This window comes from Protopterus annectens, chromosome 9.part0 (assembly GCF_019279795.1).
Source record: "Protopterus annectens isolate FY-2018-M chromosome 9.part0, PAN1.0, whole genome shotgun sequence".
Lineage (NCBI taxonomy): Eukaryota > Metazoa > Chordata > Ceratodontiformes > Protopteridae > Protopterus > Protopterus annectens.
Genome location: NC_056743.1, coordinates 1,503,465,574 through 1,503,487,174, shown reverse-complemented (window position 1 = coordinate 1,503,487,174; position 21,601 = coordinate 1,503,465,574). Strand labels below are relative to the sequence as shown.

Genomic DNA, 21,601 nt, shown 5'->3' with positions numbered 1-21,601 from the left:
GCAGAAGTAGTGGGTGGGGCCAAAGGAAGGGTAACCAAACTTGTTGGGGCCAGAACAGGGCAATAACATTCGCTCTGCAATGGTCTGCTTTCTGAAGAATTTTCATTAAGAGGGGAGTTGGGGACAGAAATACAGTAGACCTGGAGGCCAAGCATGTAGAGAGAAGCATCCCTTGGTGACTGCCCCTCTGGCAGAATCGGGGCATTAGAAATGTTGCACTTCCTGTTGGATGGGGAAGCAAATAGTTTGCAGTAGGGAGTGCCTCAGTAGTTGACAAATCTGCACCAAAACTCTGGATTTAGGACCACTCGTAAGGCTGAAGAATGTGGCTGTTTAGACTATCCACTAAGATTTCTCCAGGATGTGAGTAGCAACCACTGAAAGGACATTGCACATTACCAAATTTTCATGGCCTCTCGACATACTGGATAGGACAGAGTTCTTCCCTGTTTGTTCAGGTACCATACCACCAATATAAGGTTTACAGTATTCATATGAGAAGATCTGATGGTCTTCTCCCAAACCAAAAAAGGCAATGAAGATGATAATCTATTGGAAGTAATATTTTTACCATGAGCACACAAACTGGTGAACTTTTCTGGAGATATTACAGACCTCAAAAGAAATCCCAAAGGCAATTAGAAAAACTAAGCCAGTTACCATATATACCAGAAGAGACAACTTAATCATTTCTAAAAAAGCAGTCATAAAATGACTCCCCCCCCCCGAATGGACTCTCTCAAAGTTGCTGGAAAAGAAATGATGGACTGGAAGACTGTATGCTTAAGATGGTGTAGGTCGCAGCCCTTTACTTTGCTAGTGAGCATCACTTTTACATTGCTGGTGCTGGGGGAAGGCCAACTCTGTTCTGGGAATGTTTGACAGCTCTACAGGTTTGTCCAGAAGGATGGATATTCACCCATGGCCAATTCCCACCTGCAGAACTCTCCTACAGTAGTGATATGTGAACTTTCAGACTGGTGATTTGTCATAAAATATCCTTATGATTTTTTTACAGTAAGCATACAAGACTACATTATCATTTTTAGTACAGGCTCAAACTTTGCTCCAAACTACACTACAAGTGTCCCATGTACAGTAAAGCAAGTCTTGACAATAGTGGGCCAGCCAAATGGGTAGGACTAAGTAGATGATGGCATCCCCGCATATATGGGAAGGACGGGGAATATGGTGTTGCACCAACAGCAATCACTGGCCATGAAGGTTGCAACAAGCAGCCCCTCATTTTGCTGAGGCATGAAGGAGCATAAAAGCATTAATGAATCTGCACAATAAGCTCTATTAGCATCAGAACAAGCGTGACATTTAGCGTTTCTAAACATATTCTTCACAGGGCTACTTCCAGCTCCAAAGGACAGTAAGACAGTCTAGTCACCTTTCTGAAGCATTAGAGGCATCAAATTAGAAAGTTTGCTGACTTTATAGATGAAAGGTCAACAAAGGCTAAATTCAGTGGTGCAGATAAATTACACAGTGAAGGCAAAGAAGTGGAGATTTTTCATTTTTTTCTTATATTTTCAGTGATCTTTCTAAGTGTATTCCTCTAAGACACATCTACAACAACCTTTCCAAAATCTGAAAGTGAGAAAAAATGATCCACTGAAATCTAGTTAAAAGGAGGTTTCTTCACACAAGAAGGAATCCAGCACATGAAAGAAACCTATATGCAGCATCATTTAAAACTCACTTGGGTATGTCGCAGAAATACTGGAAAGATTTGTAGCACACCTCAAAGCAAAGACAAGTTCATAGGTTCATACTAGGCTATCTGCCCTAGGGCATTTATAAGCCTAGCCAGAGTGTGTTTGGCTTTCGCCGCCCATTTTAAATTAATTTTGCTATGCCCTTTTTCGAGGTATAGGTTCATAGGCTCAAGTGTCACAGTCAAATGCTATCAGAACAATGCAATGTTTAATATACTCCCATTACACTGCACAAAGAACACATCTGATTTCAGTTACCAAAGTCAGTTATGGTAGCTCCAATAAGTAATCAACTTACCTCCAGTATCTTGTTTTTCTGTGGTTCATTGACCTTCCCAGCCAGACAGCAATGGGACAAGGCATTTTGGATTATGCACTTGTTAGATTTGGCACTGGGCTCCTTGCACCACTTACGACCTGCAGTTTTGAAGAGATGGGAATGTTTAACGTTCAAGCAAAATCTTAAATAACTTTCCAAACCCAGAGAAAAACCTTAGTTTCAATGAGATTTGGCAAAAAAGAGCACACATCAAAATCACAAAACAAATAAATCAGAGTTTGTGCATGCCACAGTGAAAAACATTTGCAAATCTGGTGTTTCATATTCTGTTGTCATTTGGGGTATAGGTATTAAAGATGGAAATTGCTTATAAGGGCAGTTAAAACAGAAATCAGGTTTTCAAATTAATAACCCCAATCACACAGTAAGGGCCATTTGTCACTGAAGTGCTACAGATTCCCTTCAACACAAAGCACTCAGTCAACACAACACAGCAAATATGCCACAATACTAATCAGCTCTGTGCTAATGTGAAATTATTTTGGCAGAAAACCACTCCCAGAATTGTACAGGGACAGAAATGGATGTATACATAGTGCACCATAAAAACAGTAAAAAAGGGGTTTGAAAACTGCATAATCCTAAATCAATATAATTCAAAATATAGATTACAGTTATAAGATAAATAAAAAAGATTTTAAACCGGATATGAATTAGCTGCCCAAAGCAGAGGACAGCTATTGCACACAATGTGCTGGCTGTTTCCAGTGAAGACTGACACTACAATAAAGAACAAAATAAGAATAGCCTCAGTTGATCTACAAGATGACTCTGATTGGTTTTGTCTTGGTTCTTCCTTCCCACCAATCAGAATCTGGCAAAATTTTAAAATTCCTGTTCTCGGACATGTCCATATGCACATGACAATGCATTCAGTCACAAAAACAGGACAGCTACATAAATGTGCTTGTTCTCCATAGTCACTACTTCGTATTGTAGCCCAAATAGCTGAAGATGGCTGTAAGGGCTACCCTCCCACAGAGATAATGTAAAGTTATTCCTGATCTAAAGGGGCAGTCATATACACCAACTGATATGACAGCGTGGCGGTTTCTGTATTCAAAGGTTTCTGCTTCTCAGCTGCAGGATCCAGAGTTCACTTCTGATCTCTGGTCACAGTATATATGGAATCTGCACGCATTTTCTCTGGGCACTTGGGCTTTCCCCTCACACCACAAAAACATGCTGGTTGACTGGCTCTCTAAAGTAGCATATACTGCACATTTGCCTTTAACACACAGATGACGTTTTCACTTACCCATTTGAGAAAAAAAAATGGTGAGACAATATCAGCTTTATTACCATCAAGGACTCTCCTTGATGTGTCTTAAGGTTAGGCTGAATAAAGTACAGTTGTGTACACTTACCATAAATGTAGATGTTTGAGTGTATTCACTGTTGCAGTCATTACATTTGGGTTATCCTGCTGGCAGTCGGCCTGAATTCCAAAGTCTTGGGTCCTGCATCAGTTGCTGTTGCCTCTTCCCTGATGTCAGGTCGCCAGGGGTATAAAAGATGCAGCCGATGCCATTTTATTCAGTTTTTCTTGCCCCAGATGTCAGGTGCCCCCAAAAGGGTAGGCTAAAATTATGTAAATAAAACATACATGCACCCAAAAATAAGCTTTACCTTCATCTATAAGCAAATACACCACCTAGGTTGTATAGATTAGAGAAGTAAAGATAAGTTCCAGCAAAAATAAGGGGGATGGGTGGGTGGGCAACCTGGACTGCAACAGTGAATACACTCGAACATCTACAGTTATGGTAAGTGTACACAACTGTACTATGTTCTTCGTGTTTCACTGTTGCAGTCATTACATTTTGGTTGAGTCCCAAAGCTATGGTTGGGGGGCTGGAGCTAAACAGCATTATGAGCGTCTATGAGGCCCTGCAGAACTGCAGTGGCAAAGCCTGCCCTGGATTTAGAGTAAAGAGGCAGATTGTAATGTTTTGTAAAGGTATGCACTGAACTCCAAGTAGCAGCCTCTAAAATGTCTTTGGTTGGCACTCCCCTGAGAAAGGCTGCAGGAGTAGCTGCAGCTCTGGTTGAATGTGGCCTAATGCCCTTAGGCACTGGTTTGCCATGCTGTGAGTAGCAGAAACAAATGCAGTGACCTATCCTACTTTAAATAGTCTGCTTGGAGATAGCCTTTCCTTGTGATGGTGTGGCATATGCCACTAGTTAATTGTTCTGTCTTTCTGAAAACTTTAGTTTTGTCCAAGTAGAATCTAAGTTGTCTGTGTACGTCCAAAGAATGCAGAATTTTCTCTCCCCTTGTTCTGTGGATTTGGATAAAAAGTTGGCAAATGAATTGTTTGGTTAAGGGCTACAATGGATACCACCTTAGGCATAAATGCAGGATTTGTTCTCAGAGAGACCCTGTCTGGATAAAAAATGATAAACGGTTCCACAGCCATGAGAGCCTGTAGCTCTGAAACTCGTCTTGCAGAAGTTATTGCTAGGAGCAGAGATATTTTCCAAGATAAGAACCTTATATCCGCAGTAGCAGCTGGCTCAAAAGGAGGTAAGGTGAGTTTTTCCAAGACATAATTGAGGTCCCATGCAGGTACTGGCGTTCTCTTGGGAGACCTTAAGGTTTTGGCTCCTCTGAGGTACTGCCTTAATAAAGGATGAGAAAAGAGTGGTGGCTCTGTATTGTAATGAGCTGAAATGGGAGAGGCATGGATTTTAATTAATGAAAAAGATAGGCCTTTGTCCAGCATCTCAGTTAAGTATTACAAAATCTGAGGAATATTTGGGACAGCTGTTTCAGTTCCTTGAGCTTGGTTCCAAGCGCAAAATCTCTTCCATTTCCCAGCATAGGATTTTCTAGTACTAGGCTTCTGGCTTCTAAAATGACATCCATCACAGCTTTACTGAGAAGTGTGGTTTGTATGGCTACATTATCCGCCATGCTGCCAGGTTTAGGGTCCTGAGTTGGCTGTGCAGAATCTGATTGTTTTGCTGGGACAGTAGATGAGGTATTTGAGGTAAGGTCCAGGCTGGGCATTGGGACAAGTTCCTTAAGATTGGATACCAGTACTGGCGAGGCTAGTCTGTGGCAATCAGAATCATTTTTGGTTTCTCCTGCTTGACCTTTAGGAGTACCTTGGGGAGGAGAGGCAGTGGAGGAAAGGCATATACTGATAGGTTTGTCCAGTTGAAAGATAAGGCGTCCACTTTCCAGGCTTGTCTGTGATAAGTCCTTGTGCAAAATCTTTTTAGTTGATTGTTTTGAGGGGAGGCAAACAGATCTATGTCCAGGCATCCCCATTTCTTTGTTATCATGCTGAAGACTTGTGGATCCAGGTGCCACTCATGGGGATCCATGAGGTTTCTGCTTAGTTCGTCAGCCAGAGTATTTTCCTTTCTTGGCAGGAATTGTGTCTGCAGATGAACTTGGTAAGTCAATGCTGTGTCCCATAAAGCCATGGCTAGTCTGCACAGGGGATAAACCTACTTGTTTATGTACCTTATGACCGTGGTGTTGCCTGTCTTTATCAGTAGTTGTCCCGGATGAAGTAGGTCCTTGAAGGCTCTCAGGGTATTTTGAACAGCTAGCATCTCTTTTTGATTGATATGTAGATGCTTTTGGTTTGTGGACCAGGTGCCCTGAATGCCTCTTCCTGCCATGTGTGCCCCCCAGGCATAATCTGATGCATCCATCGTTAGGCTCTGCCTGGCTGGGGGTAGTGAGAATGGCTGTCCCTTGTTTTGGTGGCAAGCCTTTGCCCACCATTGAAACTCCTGTTGCAGGCAGGGAATTAGAGTAATCATTGTTTCCAGACTGTGGCAATGTTGTGTCCAGACACTTTTTAGGTACCACTGAATTTTCCTCATATGTAGTCTTGCATATGGAATTAGTAAGTTGCAGGATGCCATGAAGCCCAAAGCCTGCAGAATTTTTCTTGCAGATAACTGGGCCTTTGCTGTCATTTCCTTGAAATAGGTAGTCAGTTGCCTTTGTTTGTCTGGGGTGAGACAAGCCATCTGGGCAGTTGTATTTAAGCTTGCACCCAGGAATATTATCTCTTGAGAGGGTACTAGTTTTGATTTCTTTTTGTTGACTGTGCACGCTAGGCACGTTAAAAGTCTGATCACAAAAGTCAGATGCTGTAGTAGAATGTCCTTGTTCTCTGCTTGTATGAGGCAGTCGTCCAAGTAAGGATATATTTGTATTCCTCTTTGTCTGCAGTAAGCAATTACTGGTGCCAGGCACTTTGTGAAGACCCTGGGTGCAGTAGATAAGCCAAAGGGCAGTGCAAAGAATTGGTAATGCTTTGAGCCAGCCTTGAATCTGAGGCATCTTCTGCAGGATTGTCTGATTGGGACATGCAGGTATGCCTCTTTTAGGTCTAAAGTCACGAGCCAAGCCTTGCTGCCCAGCATGGGCAGAAGTTGCTGTAAGGTCAACATCTTGAATTTTGGTATATCCAGGAAAGTGTTTAGAATAGATAGGTCCAGTATTGGTCTCCATGCTTTGTCCTTTCTGGGTACCAAGAACAGTCAAGTAAAATCCTTGTCCCTGCTCTTGCTGTGGCACTTGTTGAATAGCCCTCATGTCCATGAGAGCTACGCCTTGTTTTTGAGCCTCTGCCCATTGATTTTTTGGCAGGTCTGGCCAACCGTTTGCCCTTGGTAGGGTATGGAAATGAAACTTGTAGCCTTGTGACACTATGTGTAGAATCCATTTGTCCTGGGTTATAATGTGCCAATTTTGAGAAAAAAGTGCAAGTTTCCCCCCTAAGGGTGCTGCCAGAAGATAAGTGCTTGGTGCAGGCAGGGGGAAGTCATTGGGACTGTTTCCTGTATGATTGTGATTTGTCCTCTCCACCTTTGGAGGTAGAAGCACTCCACTGCTTAGACCTATAGGATCCTTGCGGCTGTGATCTGCCTCTTTGAGGTCTGTCTGAGACTGGAAAGGACCAGTTCTTTGTAGGCCAGTATCTGCTAAATCTAGGTGGCTGTACCTGTAAGAAATCCTTGACCGTTTGCATAGATTTAGCTTTGTCCTCCATTTTCTTTAACACCTCTTCTGCCTTAACAAAAAAGAGGTATCATGTTGTAAAGGAGCATCTAATAATTTTGCTTTAACATGGTCAGGCAGATTTTGTTCCTTTAACCAAGCATGCCTCCTAATGACAGAACCCGTAACAGCGGCCCTGCAGGTGGTCTCCAGAGAATCAAACCCACATTGCAAAGTATGCTTTAAAACTTGTTCAGCTGCATGCAAAAAATCCTGCATTTCTTTGTGTTCTGCACATTCAGAATTTGCCATAATTTTCTGTTTAAGCAGTGTCATGATATATTGCTGCTATTTGAGCATATGAAACTGGCAATTTAAGGCCCTTATAGCCAAAGTAGCAGATGTGTAAATCTTTTTTCCCCATCTATCCAGAGCCCTAGAATCCCTGTCAGTGGGGGTAGGGTTTTTTGCAGTAGAAGTCTTGACCCCTTTTGGAACCTGAGAAATAGTTTCTGGGTCTGCAGTAGGGTTTTTGAAAAGGAATTTATGAGAGTCAGGGACCCTGTAGTATCTGTCCGGCTTAAGAGGAGCTGGAGGTAAAGAGTCAGGGGTCAGACTAGACTCCGAGAACACATCATCTACAATGTCCAACACAGGTGGAATAGCTAGAGGCGTGTGTTGAGGTAGTAAAAGGAAGTCTCTGAGCCTTTTCTTAGATTCTGAAAAATCTTGGCTCTCCCAGTGGAAGTGCTCCCTCATGGTATGCAAGGTTTCCCCAAAAGAGGAAGAGAAGCTGAAGGAATTGATTCTTCAGCATCAGAATCCTCATAGGGGGAAGAGAATATTCCTGATCAGAAGAGGGATCAGAAGAAATAGAAACCTGATCTGAAGATTCCTAGTCTGTCTCTTGCCTAGGCCACTTATCAGGAGGGGGATGGGAACCCCTGATCAAGGTAATTAAGTCTTCGGCCATTTTCAGCATCTGTTTTTTGGGCATGGAGGCCTGTCCTTGTGGCCGGTGAACTTGTTTCTTTGCCTTTAAAGGTGTTTTAGTCTGTCTTTGAAGTCGGTTTAATATATAATTGTTTAGGTCTGAATACACCCTCAGAAGCCGATGCCTGCTCAGTGGCTCCAGACTCATCTGAGGGAATAATCTTAGAGGCTCCAATACCTTGAGCTTCCTGTGGCCTGGCCGACTCCACGTGGGAGTCGGTAGCGGCTTGCGACTCTAAAGTAGCGGGCGTCAGAGGCTGCGAAAGCATCTCACTGAGAACCGGAAACTTGCTTAGGAGAAGCTTTGTCGTCGGTTTTGGACCTCGATTGCCTGTCTTTTTCTTTGCGTTTTTTGTGAACTCCGGTAGTCGGATGGCTATCAGACGACATTGTATAATTAAATCTTCCCCCAAAATAGCTTAATGCAAAATCATACCTACACTTAATAGTGTTTTGGTTAAATCTAACACAAAACCGACAACTAGCAACGTCGTGGTCAGGGCCTAGGCAAGGAATACAGTAAGAATGAAAGTCCTTATGAGGTATTTGCTTCCCACAAGAAATACAATTATTAACTTTTTCTGACGTCTGTCTGGAGCAAGAAAAAAGTTTCCCCAACAGGGTACTTAGCTTTTAATGAAAATTTCGGATCTGAAACTCGAACACGAAAATCTCAGGAGTCTGCCTACCGGCACTTGCGAACTGCTTCTGCTTCGGGCACCGCGCAGCAAGAAAGACTGAATAAAATGGCTTTGGCTGCATCTTTTATACCCCTGATGACCTGATGTCAGGGAAGAGGTGACAGCAACTGACGCAGGACCCAAGACTTTGGAATTCAAGCTGACTGAGGGCAACCTGCCAGCAGGATAACCCAAATGTAATGACTGCAACAGTGAAACACGAAGAACATCAGTCTGTAAGCAACCAAGGTGGAAACAGCCAACCAAAGGAATGTATCAGAAGAGGGCTCAGAAGTCTGAACCCCAGAGTACAGTTTGCCCAAATGAGGCCTTAGTCACAGAACTGCAATTCAGATAATGTTTGCAGAAATGGGAAAATAAAACAGACAGCCACAGTGCCAATGCCTGCAAAAAGACATTTTAAAATAATGTAAGCAGTTATGTTGAGCACACTAGCTGCAGCAAAGGGCAATGAATGGTGCTACACTGTGTTAATGAGAACACTGCAGTTAATCCACTAAGTGATATTTGAAAACCCTTCCTCCTTCTCAGCCAAAGTGACGACCATTAATTTATGTAACTTAGTGCAACTACATCAGTGTACACAAAGGCAGAAAGTGCATCCCCCAAAGGAGAAATTGCATTCCCCAAGGCAGGGAATTTTTTAAGCTCCATAACTGTTTTAGGTGGAATATAAATATATGCCAGCATAATCCTCATCCCTTCCCAGTAGCCCAGACTAACACAAATCCGTCATTATCATCTTTTTTTTCTATCACTAATGGAACTCCTCTAGAAATTAATAGAGGTATTCTTCTTTGCCTTCGTCCCTGATATTCTTGCTGAATATCCATCATGAAATCCTTTCTTTATCAAATTCACATGCTCAGTTCTTTCCAAGTGCGTCTCTTGTGGCATTGCTATTTGTGCTCTATATTTCTTAATTAAATATTCTCTCCCTTTTTGTCTACGTCTATGAGGCCATTCACATTCTAAGATTATATGGAAAGCATTGACATTATTATTAGACTTCAATACTCCCACCTGTTATATATGACAGCTTTTTTAAATGTCCGTTTCCAGCTTTTGTGATCATGCACCCACTAATGTTTGGCAAGCTGATCCTTTACACAGGTTTTTCTTACTGGTTCATAGGTGTTTAAGAGGCTAATAAACACAAGGGCTTGTTTAAGCCTAGCCATGCATCCCAAATCTCTGACAAGTTCTGACACCCTTGTAAGTGTAAATAGGGGCTTGAGAGACTAAACATTTACAAGCAGAGGCCTGGGAGATGAACCATTTACAAGCTGCATGTGTCCATTAGAGACACAGCTGCCAAATCAGGGATAATTTTCCTGTTCCCCATCCAACTGTCCAAGTTGCACTTGAATTGGGTTAGGGAGGACTCTCTGCTTCACATGGATGGGGAACCTGTTCGATAGATGGGGGTAGTCTCTGGGATATATACCTCTCTCTCCAGCAGGTCCTATTTATATCACAGGCACGGGTTTAAGTCTTTAGAATGGGTAATTCTGGTGCTGTTTTTGTGGATATGCAAGCGGTCCATCAAAGTGGGGCCTGACAATGCCCTATATGCCAGGCATAGATTTTCCCTCAAAAGCCTGTACGAGACAGAATACAGGGATAGGGTCTTGAGGCAGTCTGCATATCATCAACTGTGAAACCTTTGTCACATTATACAAGACTTTTTGTTTTAATGAAATCTCCAAAAAAAAAAAACACTCTAGAACACCTTTATAACCTGTTAATACAGTACAAACACACAAATCTATGTACATCTTCTAATAATGAAGATTAATCCTCCTAACAGGAACAACTGTCCTAGATGGTTGCAAACACAGATCATAATTAACCAAAGGTTGTCATTATGCATGCTAAGATGCACGTTACTTCCTGTGCTTCTACTTACTTTAATTTGTGTCTGTTCTTTTTTATCTTTATTCCCCTGCCAGATGAGAAAAGAACTTGCATGCTTTCAGAAAAGGTTGACTTTTAGCTTTGAAAAAACAAAAAAAAAAAAAACAAAACAAAACAGTGTTTTGGCATGGAAATGCAAGAGAAAAAAATACATCCCTCAGCTGCAGGCTTCTAATACAAGCTGAAACATTTTTTGGTAAAGGAAAACTTTTCATTATATTCAGTGTTATCTTATTTGCTTGACTCTGATAACACATTTTAAGTGGAGGCATCTTCTGTTTGACAGCTCACTTTTTCTTGGACAAACCTGTATTTCCTCCTTAGCCTGTTCTACATCAAAATGACTGATCCTTCAGAAAAAAATATTCTGAAGCCAGATGGATACAACAGCTTGAATCTCATAACTGCCCCTTGACATTCCATTCCCCGACTGCTGAAATAAATCTGTTTCTCTTCTGCCTGATCTACAGTAAATAATCATTTTCCACAAACACTCTACTGTCTCCAACTTTTAATAGTTTGCCCTTTTGCCACAGTTTTGTTAGGATCAGCTCTTTCTGCTGGTTTGGTTTGCATCTTTACTAATACAGGTCTTGGCTGCTTTCTCCTGGCCAGGTTTGGATTATACACGATATGCCCTTTCAATTAAAAATTCCTGCCGCGGAATACCAGTCCAGTTGCTTACTTGTGCTTTTATAAAATTAATGCAGTCTGTTCCTCCTAGTTTCTCTGATACAGCAGAAAATCTCAGATTTTCCCTACATGCTCTTTCCTCTAATTCTACCATTTTTTGAAAGATTTTTCTTGAGTAGTCTCATTATCAGCTTTTTCTTCATTTCAACCTCTGATTTTTGCAGTTTTATAAGCTCATCTGAATATGTTTAAAGATGCTTCTATTTTTCTAGCCTTTTATTTGAGTTGATGTACTCCTTCAGTGTTTCATTTATTTTTATCATCTCTGAACACATTTGACATTTTTTTCTTCTAGATTACTGGAAGCCCCGTCTTCTACCAAAGCTGGAACTTGAACTGCTTTTGGATGAACAGCTGAAGGATTCTTCCAAGTCAGTGTTTCTCCTTTCCTTTTTTATTCGATTCTCCTTCCAGCTCTTTTAGTTTTGTCTTTGTTGGCATCCAAGGAGTGCACTTACTAGCCAGTAACTGAATTTAATAAAAGTTGTAGAGTTCCTGGCCCTTGTCTTTCAGTTTCTTTTCTCACACTGGGAGAATTGAAGTTAAGCTGCTGATCAGTGTGCAGCTAACTTGGAATGCCCCCCATATGCTGTACCTTGTCCATAGACCTCATCTCTCACAATCTCCAATCTTTACACACTATCCCATCCTCTGGTAATCCATTCTAGCTTTACAGGTCACTCACGTCTGGATTAATGTTTTTCAAAGTATATTGTGTATACAGACCGACAGCAATACAAATCATCTTCAACATATTTGTTGTCTGTTATGATTGCATACTCTGCCCATTAGTAATGTAAATTGTTTTATTAATGTACATTACTTCTATTTTTATTCCTAATTGCTTGTTACTTTTTGTACTATGCTGTCTTTAAACTGCCAACTAGCCCAAGTTGTTCCTGAAAACTGCCTTTTGACCAGTGCAGTTACCTAGTTAACAACTCTGTAAATAGTAATAAACAAATCTCATGCTGGAACAACCTCTTTTTTTTGGTGGCCTAACATGTAGGATCCCTTAGAACAAATGCTTAATGGATGGTCTGGAGTTCAAGTAGGCAGGCTGAAATAGCAGAAGCAATAACTTTTGACAGGTGCATTACAAAAGCCGCTTTTGGACACATGTGAAAGGTAGTTGAGGACATCAGCCACTTTAGCTCTGTTTGGTTCTAGGTTCCTGTGTAGGCACCACATGGATTTTTTTCCCCATTTAGCTAGGCAAGATTTCCTTGTTTGGTCTCCTAGCCTCCCTCATGACCTTTAGCACATTCTCAGTACATATGGCTGCCTGGAATTGTATGAACTCATTCAAACTGTGAAAAACATGCCTACCCTTTGAGCCACTTCACAGATTTGTACTGAGATCTTGCACAGATGGTGTGAGAGAGCCCACCCTTGTTTATGTACCACATCATTGTGTTGTCTGTCATGACCTGGTAGACCCCCCCCCCTTCCTTGAACAAGTGGCTGGAGGCCTTCAGTGTGTCAGAATGACTGCCATCATCTCTCTTGTGTTTCTCTGCTTTTTCCTCATCTTGCCATTTTATGACTCCTGAACTTGGATGGCATCTAAACAAGACCCCAAGATAAATCCAAAGAATACATGGGGGGAGACATGGTATGCTGGGCTGCTCTTAAAAGGCAACCCCTGACTGAGTGATGTCTACAAAGTGCGATCTCTTTTCTAAAGCAGGCAGGATGGTAATGATGGTTTCCAAGGCATGGATGTGCTGATGCCATACGTTTCTTAGGTACCATTAAAGCAAATGAAACTTAGAACACAGGATGCCAAACAGTCCTACAGCCTGAGGAACTCCCTTGCTGAGAATAGTTCCTGCTGAAGAACCTTGAGGAAATAAAGCACAGATAAGAGACATGGCCCTCTGGGAGGAAGACTCTGAAGGATGCTGTTTTGGCAAGACCCAGGAAAACTCATTTCCTTTTTGGGGGGGGGGGGGGGTCAGGTTTGACTTTCTGTTGTTGATGATAAAACCTAGATCCCTAAAGACATTCAGGGTGAATTCCAAAGCCTTACCTATTGCCTACCTGGATTCTGCTAGGATGAACAATCATTTAGTTAAGGAAAAATGTTGACCTCCCTTTTGTCCTGTAGTATTCAATTTCTGGAACCATGCATTTGCTAAAGCCTCTGGGTGTAGTAGGGCAATAATGTGTACTGGAAATCCTTCTCCGATACAAAACTGAGAAACTGTTGCTGCTGCACTGTTATAGGGCTGTAAAGACAGGCCTCACTTATGTCTAGACTGGACCATAATAACCTGGTGTGGCAATTGGACAGTTAACATCTTGAACTTTGGAACAACAAGAAGCTTACTTAAATGTGAGAGGTCCAGAATAGTTCTCCACAATCCTTCCTTTCTTGGGACCAGAAACAATCTGAAGTAAATCCCTCGCCCTCCGTCCCCAGTGGGATCATATGGCTCCTGACTGATGCAATTTTTTTTAAGAGGGTAAGAATAAAGTCTAACTGATCCTCTGGGACTTAGGAATGCCCCCGCAGTTTGGGATTTTTTTTGGAAATGTAGCTTGTAACCTTGGCAAACAACATTAGAACTCACTGGACCAGTGGTGATTTCCCATTTTTTTTTTAAATTACAAAGGTGAAGTGCCCTCCAAATCTCTCTGAGAAGATGAGTGATAGAAGGAGAAAGCAGCATAGGCTTAAGGGTAGAGGGACTAATACATATGGTTGCCATGGTCCTGAGGGCCCCCAAACTTCTCCTTGGGTATTGCGTCCTACTCTCTTTTGAACTTTTCTTTTTTACCTTTGCAAGCTTTTGTTTTGGGTACAAGGAACAGGATTTGGTGTAGCAGTTTCTGATGAATTTAGGAGCTTAGTTTGGAAAAGCTGTTTGACAGACTGCACAGTCATGTCCATTTCCTTCAGTACCTTGAGGATACCTTCAGTAGGGGGTCCAAATAGAAGATCCTTGTTCAAGGGAACATTAAGGAGTTCCACCTTTACGTGGCCTAAAAGGGTCTGTGCACTGACACCAGGTATACAAACAAATAATGGACCTTGAAGCTGCTGCCCTGTATGATGCATCCACAGTATCATAACCACATTTCTTGAAGTGCTTGACCACTTCAGTTGATAGATCACAGAATTCAAGGAAAGTACAGTTGTGTACACTTACTATAAATGTAGAAGTTCAAGTGTATTCACTGTTGCAGCTATCACACTTGGGTTATCTGCCTGCAGGTAGCCCTCAGTCGGCCCGAATACCAGAGACTTAGTATTTCTGTGTCGGTTGCTGTCACTCCAGGACTGACGTCAGGTGTATAAAAACAGGCAGCCAACACCATTACATCATTTTTTCTTGCCCCGAATGTCAGGAGGCCCGCAATAGGGAGCTAAGCTACGGTGGAGAAGAACACCAGTAAAAAGTAAATACCAATACCCCAGAAGGGGGGGGGGGTAAAAAGCATAGAGAGATTTTATATATATGTATATATATATATATATATGTATATATATATATATATATATATATATATATATAGAGAGAGAGAGAGAGAAAGAAACCAGGGGGTTGGAGGGAGGGGAAACCAGGACTGCAACAGTGAATACACTCTAACATCTACATTTATGTTAAGTGCACACAAAGTACAGTTTTGTACTTACCATAAATGTAGATGTTCGAGTGTTCACACTGCTGCAGTCATTACACTTGGGTTATCCTGCCATCAGGCAGTCCCGCAGTTGGCCAGAGTTCCAAAGTCTTGGTCCGGCATCGGTTGCTGTCGCTTCTTCCCTGACATCAGTGCGCCAGGGGTATAATAAGATGCATCCAATGCCATTTTCTTCAGTTTTTCTTGCCCCAGATGTCAGGTGCCCCCAAGTAGGTAGGCAATACATATTGCTAATAAAACATATATAAAAAATAAAAATACCTTCAGTTACAAGCAAATACACCACAAAGGCAGTATAGAACAGAAAGGTATAGATAAGTCCAGCTAGGACAGAGGGGATGGAGGGAGGGTAACTTGGACTGCAGCAGTGTGAATACTCGAACATCTACATTTATGGTAGGCACAAAACTGTACTATGTTCATCGTGTTACACTGCTGCAGTCATTACACTTGGGTAGAATCCCAAAGCTAAGGTTGGGTGGCTGGTCTATAAAGAGTTAGGATAGGCTATGAGGCCCTGCAGAACTGCAGTGGCAAATCCTGCTCTGGATTTAGAGTAAAGAGGCAAGTGGTAATGCTTGGTAAAGGTGTGCACTGAACTCTAAGTTGCAGCCTCCAAAATTTCCTTGGTTGGTACTCCTCTGAGAAAGGCTGTTGAAGTGGCTGTTGCTCTGGTAGAATGTGGCCTAATGTTATTAGGGACTGATTTTCCATGCTGTGTGTAGCAGTAACGAATACAGTGTCCTATCCATTTGGAAATAGTCTGCTTTGAGATAGCCTTGCCCTGTGATCCTGCAGCATATGCTACAAACAGTTGCTCAGTTTTCCTGAAAGCTTTTGTTTTGTCTAAGTAGAAGCATAGCTGCCTGTGTATGTCCAAAGAGTGCAGAAGTTTCTCCCCTTTATTCTGGGGGTTTGGATAAAAAGTCGGCAAATGGATGGTTTGGTTAAGAGCCACACTAGATACCACCTTTGGCATAAAGGTAGGGTTTGTCCTTAAAGAAACCCTGTCCTGATGAAATATTATAAAAGGTTCCACTGCCATTAATGCCTGTAGCTCTGAGACTCTTCATGCTGAAGTTACTGCCAGGAGCAGAGCTGTTTTCCATGATAAAAATTTTAGATCGGCTGTATTGGCTGGCTCAAAAGGTGGCAAGGTCAGTTTTTCCAAAACAAAATTGAGGTCCCAAGTTGGTGTTGGTGCTCTCCGGGGCAGTCTTATGTTTTTAGCCCCTCTGAGGTACTGCTTTAGCAAGGGATGAGAGAATAATGGAGGATCCGTGTTGTAATGTGCTGAAATGGCAGAGGCGTGGATCTTAATTGATGAAAGGGATAGGCCTTTGTCCAGCATCTCAGTTAAGTATTGTAAAATCTGAGGAATGTTTGGGACAAGAGGGTCAAGGCTTTGAGCCTGGTTCCAAGCACAGAATCTCTTCCATTTTTCTGAGTAAGATTTCCTGGTGCTAGGCCTCCTGGCCTCCAAAATGACATCCATAACAGCTTTAAGAGAGAGGTTTTGCCTGTTTGACTAATGAATCTGCCATGCAGCCAGGTTTAGGATTTTGAGCTGACCGTGCAGAATCTGATTGTTTTGTTGAGTCAGAAGGTGTGAAATTTGAGGCAAAATCCATGGTGGGCCTTGAGCTAAGTTCTTTAGGATTGGGTAGCAGTGCTGGTGTGGCCAGTCTGGAGCAATCAGGATCATCTGTGGTTTTTCTTGTCTGGCTTTTAGGAGTACCTTTGAAAGGAGAGGCAGTGGTGGGAAGGCATAAACTTTTAGGCTTTTCCAGCAGAACGAAAGAGCATCCACTTTCCATGCTTGTGTGTGGTAAGTCCTTGTGCAAAATTTTTGTAGTTGGCAATTCAGTGGGGAGACAAAAAGATCTATGTCTGGGCACCCCCATTTTTGCGTTACCATGCTGAAGATTTGTGGATTGAATTTCCATTCGTGAAGATCCATGATATTTCTGCTTAGATCGTCTGCCAGAGTATTTTTCTTTCCTGGCAGGAATTGTGCTTGCAGATGAACTTGATGAGTTAGAGCTGTGTTCCACAAGGTCATGGTTTGCCTGCATAGGGGATAAGAATGAGTGCCCCCTTGCTTGTTTATGTAGTACATTACTGTGGTGTTGTCTGTCTTTAATAATTGTCCTGGATGCAGAAGGTCCTTGAAAGCTGTTAGGGCATTTTGAACAGCCAACATCTCTTTTTGATTGATGTGAAGATGCATTTGGTCTGTGGTCCACTTGCCATGAATACATGTTCCTGCCATGTTTGCTCCACAGGCATAATCCGAAGCATCTGTTGTTAGAGTCTGCCTGGCTGTGGGTAGATTGAAAGGCTGACCCTTGTTGAGGTAACATGCCTGTGGCCACCATTGAAACTCCTGTTGTAGGCAGGAAATTATTGGTATTACTGCTTCTAAACTGTGAGAGTGTTGAGTCCAAACACTTTTCAGGTAGCATTGCAATTTCCTCATATGCAGTCTGGTATATGGAATTAGTAGTATGCAGGATGCCATGAATCCCAGGGCCTGCAGAATTTTTCTTGCAGGGAGATGGGACTTTTTTACCAGCAATTGAAAATATTGAGTCAGTTGTCCTTATTTGTCTGGCGTGAGATAAGCCATCTGGGCTGTTGTATTTAAGCTGGCACCCAGGAATATTATCTGTTGTGAGGGCACTAGTTTTGACTTCTTTTCATTTACTGTGTACCCTAGAGAAATTAGCAACCTTTTTACAAATGCCAGATGCTTTAGAAGAATGTCCTTTCCCTCTGCTTGAATATGGCAGTCGTCCAGGTATGGATATATTTGAATTCCTTTTTGTCTGCAAAATGCAATTACTGGTGCCAGGCACTTTGTAAAGACCCTGGGTGCAGTAGATAAGCCAAAGGGCAGTGCAGAGAATTGGTAGTGTATTGTACCAGCTTTGAATCTGAGGTATCTTCTGCAATCTTGTCTGCTAGGGACATGCAGGTATGCCTCTTTGAGGTTCAAAGTAACAAGCCAAGCCTTCTTGCCCAGCATGGGAAGAAGCTGCTGTAGTGTCAACATTTTGAATTTTGGAACATCCAGGTAAGTATTTAGAGTTGAAAGGTCTAGTATGGGTCTCCAGGCTTTGTCCTTTCTGGGGACCAGGAAGAGTCTTGAGTAAAACCCTTGTCCTTGTTCCTGCTGTGGTACTTTTTGAATAGCTCTGATGTCCATGAGGGCTGAAATTTGTTTTTGATCCTCTGCCCATTGATTTTGTGGCAGGTTTGGCATTCCTTTTAGCCTTGGTAAAGTGTGAAAGTGGAACCAGTAACCTTGAGACACAATATTCAGAACCCATTTGTCTTGGGTGACTGTTTGCCAATTTTGAGAAAAAAGTGCAAGTTTCCCCCCTAAGGGGACTGCCAAAAGGGAAGTGTTTGGCATACGAAGGGGGAAGTCATTGGGACTGTTTCCTGTAAGGTTGAGACTTGTCCTCACCTCCTTTTGGGGCTGAGGTACCCCACTGCCATTGTCTGTAAGAGCATTGGGGTCGAGATCTGCCTCTTGGGTGTCTGTATCTGCCTCTCTGTGGTCTGGTCTGACACTGGAAAGGACCAATTCTTTGTAGGCCAATTTCTGCTAAATCGACGTGGCTGTACCTGTAAGAAATCTTTGACTGTTTGCATAGATTTAGCTTTATCCTCCATTTTCTTTAGTACCTCTTCTGCCTTAACACCAAACAAGGTATCATGCTGTAAAGGAGCATCCAATAATTTTGCCTTAATATGGTCAGGTAAACTCTGTTCTTTTAACCAAGCATGTCTTTGAATCACAGAACCGGTAACTGCGGCTCTACAAGAGGCCTCCAAAGAATCACAACCACATTGCAGAGTATATTTTCCCACCTGTTCAACTGCATGCAATAAATCCTGCATTTCTTTATAGTCAGGAGCTTCTGAGCTTGTAAGCATTTTCTGTTTTAACTGAGCCATTAAATATTGTTGGTACTTAAGCATGTGAAACTGGCAATTTAAAGCCCTTACTGCTAAAGTTGCAGAAGTGTAAACTTTCTTCCCCCATCTATCCAATGCTCTAGAATCTCTGACAGAGGGGACTGGATTTTTTGCAATGGAAGCCTTAACCCCTTTGGGACCCTGGGAAATGGTTTCTGGGTCAGCAGAAGGGTTTTTATAAAGAAACTTGAGAGTCAAGGACTCTATAGTACCTATCTGGCTTGGCTGGTGCAGGGGGCAAAGAATCAGGAGATAAGCTGGATTCAGAGAACACATCATCCACAATATCTAACACAGGCGGAATAGCAAGGGGCCTGTGCTGAGGCAATAAAAGGAAGTCCCTGAGCCTTTTCTTGGATTCTGAATAATCTTGCCTTTCCCAATGGAAATGCTCCCTCATGGTATGTAAAGTTTCCCCAAAAGAGTAATCCTCAGGAGTAGAGGCTGAAGGGATAAATTCTTCAGCATCAGAGTCCTCATAGGGGGGTAGAGAGTATCCCTGGTCTGAAGAGGAATCAGAGGAAATGGAAACCTGATCAGAGGAATCATAGTCTGTTATCCTGCCTAGGCCTTTTATCAGGAGGGGGATGGGAACCCCTGATTAGAGTAATGAGGTCTTCGGCCATTTTGAGCATCTGTTTCTTAGGCATGGAGGACTGTCCAGGAGAATGCTGTACTTGCTTCTTTGTCTTTAATGGTGTTTTTGTCTTGGCTGTTGCTTTAATGGTAAGGTGTGAAGGTCTGAAAACACCCTCAGAAGCAGATGCCTGCTCAGCGGCTCCGGACCCATCTGAGGGATTAGTTTCCGTAGGCCCAATACCTGAGTTTCCAGAGGCCTAGTTGTCTCCACGTGGGAGTCGGGGGCAGCCTATGGCTCGGAGGTAGCAGGTGTCAGGGGCTGCGAAAGCGCCTCACTGAGAACCGGCGAACTGGCGACTGGCCTAGAAGAGGCTTCGTCGTTGGTTTTGGACCTCTGATGCCTGTCTTTATCCTTGTCTTTGCATTTTTTATGAATTGCGGTCATCGGTTGTTCCGACGGCATTGTATAATTGAACCTTCGGCCAAAGTAGTGCAAAGCAAAATCAATCTAGCACAAAACCGACAACTAGTGATGTCGTGATCAGGGCCTAGGCATGGAATACAGTAAGAGTGGGAGTCCTTATGGAGGTATTTGCTTCCCACACGAAATACAATTATTAACTTTTTCTGACATCAGTCTGAGGCAAGAAAAAAGTTTCCCCAATGGGGTACTTAGCTTTATTGAGGACTTCGGATCTGAAATTCGACTTCGAAAATCTCAGGAGTCGGTCGACCGGCACTTGCGAACTGCTTTTGCTTCGGGCACCGCACGGCAAGAAAGACTGGAGAAAATGGCATCGGATGCATCTTATATACCCCTGGTGCACTGACGTCAGGGAAGAAGCGACAGCAACCGACCCCGGACCAAGACTTTGGAACTCTGGCCGACTGCGGGACCGACTGACGGCAGGATAACCCAAGTGTAATGACTGCAGCAATGTAACACGATGAACATCTGTACTATGTTCTTTGTGTTTCACTGTTGCAGTCATCACACTTGGGTGGATTCCCAAAGCTGAAGAAGGGTGGATGTAGTCAAGAAGTAGTAGGGCTGGCTAGAAGGCCCTGCAGGACTGCTGTTGCAAAACCTGCCCTGGATTTGGAAAAGATGGGCAAATGGGTAGTGCTTGGTGAAAGTGTGTACTGAACTCAGGTAGCAGCTTCCAGGATGTCTCTGGTAGGGACACCCCTGAGAAATGCTGTAGAGGTAGATGTTGCCCTAGTGGAATGTGTTCTGACCCCCTAAGGGGTTGGTTTCCCATGGTGGTTGTAGCAGAAATGGATGCAATGTGCTATCCATTTAGAGATTGTTTGCTTTGAAATGGCCTTGCCCTCTGTCCCTGTTGCAAAGCTGACAAGTAACTGGTCTGATTTTCTGAAGGGCTTAATCCTATCCAGGTAAAATCGGAGCTGTCTGTGGACGTCCAAGGAGTGCAGGATCCTTTCCCCTTTATTTTGAGGATTAGGGAAAAAAGTCGGCAAATGTATGGATTGGTTGACAGCCACACTGGACACCATTTTATGCATAAAGGAAGGGTTTTGTCCTGAGGGAGACCCTGTTAGCATGGAAAATAATGAAGGGTTCCACAGCCATAAGTGCTTGTAGTTCAGACACTCTTCTAGATGAAGTGATGGCCAGAAGCAATGCTGTTTTCCAAGAGAGTAATTTTAAGTCTGCTGACACCGCAGGCTCAAAGGGTGGAAGTGTGAGCTTTTCCAGTACAAAGCTAAGGTTCCAAGCAGGGGTGGGTGCTCTCCTTGGTGGACTTAAGTTGTCTGCCCCTCTCAGGAACTGTTTGATAAAAGGGTGCAAGAAGAGAGGTAGCTCAGTGTTGTAATGAGCCGAAATGGCTGAGGCATGTATCTTAATGGAAGAGGAGGACAGTCCTTTGTGGAGTAGTTGTGTCCTCTCCTATAGAGAGACTCCAGGAGCAGTACCTTTTCCACTTATCCGCATAGGATTTCCTTGTACTGTGTCTTCTGGCTTCAAGAATGACGTCCAGCACCTGCTTGCTTAGTTGCTGGGGTAGGATTCAAGGGATAAGCC

The 21,601-nt window shown here is 42.9% G+C and overlaps 1 protein-coding gene across 1 annotated transcript in view; it reads right to left on the bottom strand.

The window, feature by feature from the left end:
* Positions 1-21,601, bottom strand: part of CAMSAP3 (calmodulin regulated spectrin associated protein family member 3) — a gene marked incomplete in the record, with an annotated part of 1,204,937 nt that overhangs the window by 7,740 nt on the left and 1,175,596 nt on the right. Inside the window, 1 exon segment of the mRNA XM_044084445.1 lies at positions 2,023-2,141. Within this exon segment, the coding sequence (XP_043940380.1) occupies positions 2,023-2,141 (119 nt within the window).